The following is a 5,149-nucleotide window of genomic DNA, read 5'->3' as shown; positions in this document are numbered from 1 at the left end:
GTTGTATCAATTTTCCTATTTTCTTGACATGTGCATTTGTGGTCTATTTCTATCTCTTCCTCAGGGGTGAACAACTTCAAACCTTGAGCCAACCATTTTTCCCAGTTTGCCTGAGAAAGTTCTAGGGATAGGCAGCTTGAAACAAAACAAAACAAATCAAAACAAGAACACATTGTTTTTTTAAAATGGTCAACCATTCTCTCGCCTTTCCTTAGGGGTGAGCAATTTCACTTACCCCCAAGCTTCAGGTGTTCCCCGCACGGGCCGCCAAATGCCGCAGTCTGGCTGGGCACAAATCACGAGCCACTGAAGCAGGAACAAACTTTATTTTTGAACTCCACCAGCAACTCCTCCCAAACGCCACATGGCTCGTCCAGGAACCACCCACCGGAAATATCTCCTCTGGAAATCCCTCCTCCTGCACTTCCCCAACCAATGGGAACTCTCGGGGAATCCCTGGGAATCCCCACGAGAACTCCAAAGTAGCACGAGAACTCAAAAGTAGCAGCCGAGGCGGATAGTAATGCCTCGCCTGTCAACCAATACTGTTGGCAAAATGCCAGCGGCCATACCAACTCAGTTGTGGCTCTCAGCAGCTTATAGTAATGTAGTATGTTAAGTGAATAAGAAAAATCTATTACTAATGTAGAGATAAGATCAGAGTCTGTAAACTCAAGCAATTGTAAGAAAATGCCACACTGATAAGACCTAAAATCATTTTGATCATGTTTCATTCTTGAAATAATGTCACAAAAGTCGTTTTGATGTAATATATAGTTAGTTCCTCTCACCACCCGCATATCAATCCATCACCAATCTGTGCCAGCCCCATCTGCAAAGTAGAACCTCTTCTCACCACTGTGACCGCTACTACAAGTCACCATCATCTTTTGCCTGGGTGACTGTAATGGCCATCTTCTCATTTTCCAAGTTTATACTCTTGCCTACTATAGAAAAGCCAAAGAGAATTTTAAAAAGAAAATCACATCTCCATCATACTTAAAATCCTGTGATAATTTCACATTGTCATTAGAACGAAACTGAAGTTTTTTTCCAAAGCCTTTAAGACCTGGATGGCTTTCTAGCCTCATCTCCTACACTCTCCCCTTGTTCACTGCACTCACACTCAATTACATGGGCCTGTATTATAGCCCTCATTTAATGCCAAATGCATTTCATCCTCAGGATTTGCTGTTGTTTCCTATGTTTGTAATGTTCTTCCCACAGATCTCCTCCATGACTGACACCTTTACTTCATACTCTTCTCAGAGTTGTCAGTGCATATGTTATCTCCTTAGATACCCTCACCATCCTGTCCAAAATATTCTGCCCACTTACCACACACCTTCAATGGCATCATTCTATATATCGTTACTCTGTTCTATTTCCTCATAGAATGTGCTGTAATTTGAAAATATTTATTTGTCCACATTTTTGGGGGTCCCTTCTCACGACAAAGAACAGGACTCATTCATGTGTTTTACTCATACTTGTATCCCCAGAATCTGGCATATAGAGATATTCAACAATTATTAAATAAGTAAAAAATCGAATGGATAAATGAGTGGGAAGACACAAAAGGCAGTTTGTAACAATACGTAATGTCATCTAAGCTGTGACAGAGATAACCAGCCAAGGAAATGTAACATGAAGATAAATAGCTAGTTGCTGGATACTTTTTATATACCTTGATCTCAGGTAAGATTACATTTTTATCATCCAGATCTTGAATAATTAGTTAAGCACCTTTTATATAAGAAATCTCATTTTTAAATATATAATGCAACCAAGTTTTATAAATATTTGCAACTATGGAGTATTTTATTTTATTTTTTATTTTTTTTAACATGTCCAAATAATCCTTATTCCTTTTTTAATAGCCTCTTACACTTTGTTGCCAGATGCCTTCAGAGCAGGTGCTTTCTGGGCTGGAGATTTCTGACTCTTCTGAGCTTTTGGAGGCGGTGCTGCCTTCTGGCCTGAGGCTTTCTGGGAAGGAGCCTTTTGGGCCGGAGCCTTCTTGCCTGCTGGAGTTACCTTTTTTGCTGGAATTTTAGCTTTAGCAGCAGCTGCTGCTGTTGCTGCAGCTGCAACTGCAGACTTAGCAACAGGTGTCTTTTGGGGAGAAGCTTTCAGGATAGCTGCCCTCTGAAGCTTCTTAACTTCATTTTTGATTATTCTGTTCCTCATTTTCTTCACCTTCATTACTTTATAATGATCAAAATCAGTCATCTTGGCTTTCCTTTTTCTGGCTTCAATCTTCTTGGCCCATCTTGTGGCTGCCCATTTTGTGTTGATATCTGCCTTCTGCCAGGCTTGCCGAACATACTTCTGGCAAGCACTGTGAGGAAACTTGAGGATGAAATCAATGAGCTGCATACATTTGAAAGGCATGGCCTGTCTCCTTACCTCAGTGCAAGGTCCATCAACCAAAGCCCTGTTCTGATCAATAACATCTGCAGTTGCAACCAGCTTTCCAGCATAAGGCCCAAAGGAGACGTAGGCCATTCGGCCAACCTCCACAAAATGCCTGAAAACCATGTTGGAGGCATAGGACGAGAAAGGAGTATTTTATTTTAATCCAACTTAAAATTACAATGTCTATTAAAAATGTCCAAATAAACAACTCACATCACAAAGATATATCAATTTTTGGCCTTTATGTTTTTAAGACATTGTAAACTCAGTAAAATGAAGCAATGGCAAGAATATCTGCTATAAATCTGTTGTGTAACTTGGTATAAGATAAAACTACTAAATGTGAGTTTACCTAAGTAGAGCTCAAAAAAAGCAGCCAGTGGTTCCCAGAAAAAAATTCAACTATATAAACAAGTGAGCAAGCAAAGACAAAGAGAACATTGGGACTGGTCCATGGAAAAGGTTAGGAGTGAAAATTTTCCATTAAGCCTGTGGTTCTCAGATGACAGTGGAGCTTGTATAATTTACATAAAGAACGTTCTAAAAAATAAATCATAGTTCATTTCGATACAATGTTATTTAAGTGTGGCTTATAATACAATTGATCATGACATCTCTATTTTCCCCGCCTTTGGGCAGTACTGATGATGGAACCCAGGGCCTTGCACATGCTAGGCAAGTACTCTACCACTGAGTCAAACCATCAGCTCTGGATGATATTCCTAAACCTAAGAATCAATATTAAATAGAATAATCATATGTCATATAAACTCTCAGTTCAATAACCTCTTCCTTTAAATAAAACGTTTAACACTTTTCCTAATAATTCCAACTTCTTCTTAAATTAACTAAAATATATATTCCTTAATTCCTGTCCTGCCTTTTGTACCTTTCCTTGACATACAAGAAATCTCATTTTCTACTTCTTTCCATTTCCCAGCTTGTGTTTCCTCCAAATTCAAACTCACTTGTCATTTTTCACCTCCTTTTTAAACATACAAAGCATTCTTCACAAAAACCGTAACAAATGTATAGTTAGAACTATCTGTATCTTTGAAATGCTATGTTGTTAAATGATGTTTTAGACTTTGCTAATGGCAGAACAATTACATTCATAATTTTGTGAAATACTCTGAGCTACCTGAAAATTAATAGGTAAACTTTAATTATATTATCAAAATGCATGGTGTATAATGATCTTTATATCTTCCTTTGTTTTTTAGTCAGGTTTATTGAGTCATCATTTGTGTACAGTAAAATTTTCCCCTTTTAAAAAGACATGCTTCTGTGAATTTTGACAAAGGTTTATATAATCCCACTGTAACCAAGATACAGAACATTGCTGGGCACAGTGGCACATGCATGCCTGTAATCCCAGCAACTCAGAAGCCTGAGGAAGGAGGATTGTTAGTTAGAGGCCAGCCTCAATAGCTTAGCAAGACCCTTAGCAATTTAGCAAGAACTTGTCTCAAAAAATAAAAAGGATAGGTGATGTGGCTCAATGGTAAGGAACCCCTGGGTTCAATTTCCATTACCAAAAAAAAAAAAAAAAAAGATACAGAACATTTCTGTCATTCCAAAGTTTCGCTATCCTTCTTTATAATTAATCACCTTCCCCGTATCCCTGATTTGTTTTCTGCCCCTACAGTTTGGCCTTTTGATAATGCTTTTGAAATTCATTTGTGTTGTTACATGCTTCAGCTGTCAATTCCTTTTTGTTCCTGTGTAGTAGCATATTATATGACTACTGTAATTTGTTTATTCCTTTATATTTTTTATACTGAGTTTGAGGAATTATATCTAGACATATGGTTTCTTTATAGAAGACACTGGGGTTTAATAAATGAATATTTATTGAGCCTTCACTGGGTGCCTGTGGGTTCTAAGGGTGAATAAGATGTGATGGGAAAATAACAGCAGGTGGGAGAACAGAGTGTATGACCTTTTTGTTGTTTGTTTTTATAAATTGTAGAAAGAAAGTTTTAGACTGAAAACTCCTTGAAACATAAACACATATAATACTTCTGTCTTATTTTTTAATTCTCTTAACATGCTATCATGTGTGTTCAACTTTATTGATTATAATACTTAGAACTAAAATTTTAATGCAGTAATTAATAATTCAAGTCTTAGACCCAGAGTAACATGGATGTCATCTTTATGTTAACTGCTTCTTAGTGTTGTAGATATTTGTAGTCTTGGCTTTGCAATACAGCAATTTGTATTCTGTGAAATGCTACTTCAGACTATATGATCCCACAGAAGCTGCCATCCTTTAGGCACTGACTTCTTGAATCCTGGACCCTCTTGTTTTTCTATTTAGTTTCTTCTGTCTCTCCTCACCAATGAAGGGTCTGGTGATTAAATTTTCCATTTTATGACTGATTGAGTTATTTATTTTACTAATAACTAAATTTTTATTAACAAATGTAGTAGTGGTGTTCAATGTGATATTCCATACATTTATACAACTTGCACTGAACAAATCTAACCACCCTTTTCCTACCCATCCCATCTCCTACACACTTCCCATAGTAATCACTAAATCACTAGTTTACTTTCTGTTCAGCTTTTTTTTTTTAATATTTCTAAAAATGAGAGAGAATATTTGATGTTTGTCTTCATGTCTCGGGCTTATTTTACTTAATATAATGTCCACCCATTTTGCTGCAAATGACAGGATTTCATTCTTCTTTATGGCTGAGTAATACTCCATTGGGTATATATGTCA

General features: G+C 37.0%; 1 protein-coding gene across 1 annotated transcript; it reads right to left on the bottom strand.

The window, feature by feature from the left end:
• Nucleotides 1-537: 537 nt before the first annotated feature.
• LOC125620124 (60S ribosomal protein L14-like) lies at nt 538-3,671 on the bottom strand. Its single transcript, XM_048814429.1, has one exon. It carries the CDS (start codon nt 2,539-2,541, stop codon nt 1,885-1,887), a length of 657 nt encoding a protein of 218 aa, XP_048670386.1. The 5' UTR covers nt 2,542-3,671; the 3' UTR covers nt 538-1,884.
• Nucleotides 3,672-5,149: the final 1,478 nt, after the last annotated feature.

This window comes from Marmota marmota, unplaced genomic scaffold (assembly GCF_001458135.2).
Source record: "Marmota marmota marmota unplaced genomic scaffold, marMar, whole genome shotgun sequence".
NCBI lineage: Eukaryota > Metazoa > Chordata > Mammalia > Rodentia > Sciuridae > Marmota > Marmota marmota.
Note: the sequence above shows the minus strand (reverse complement) of the source record. Positions and strands in the feature narration are given on the sequence as shown.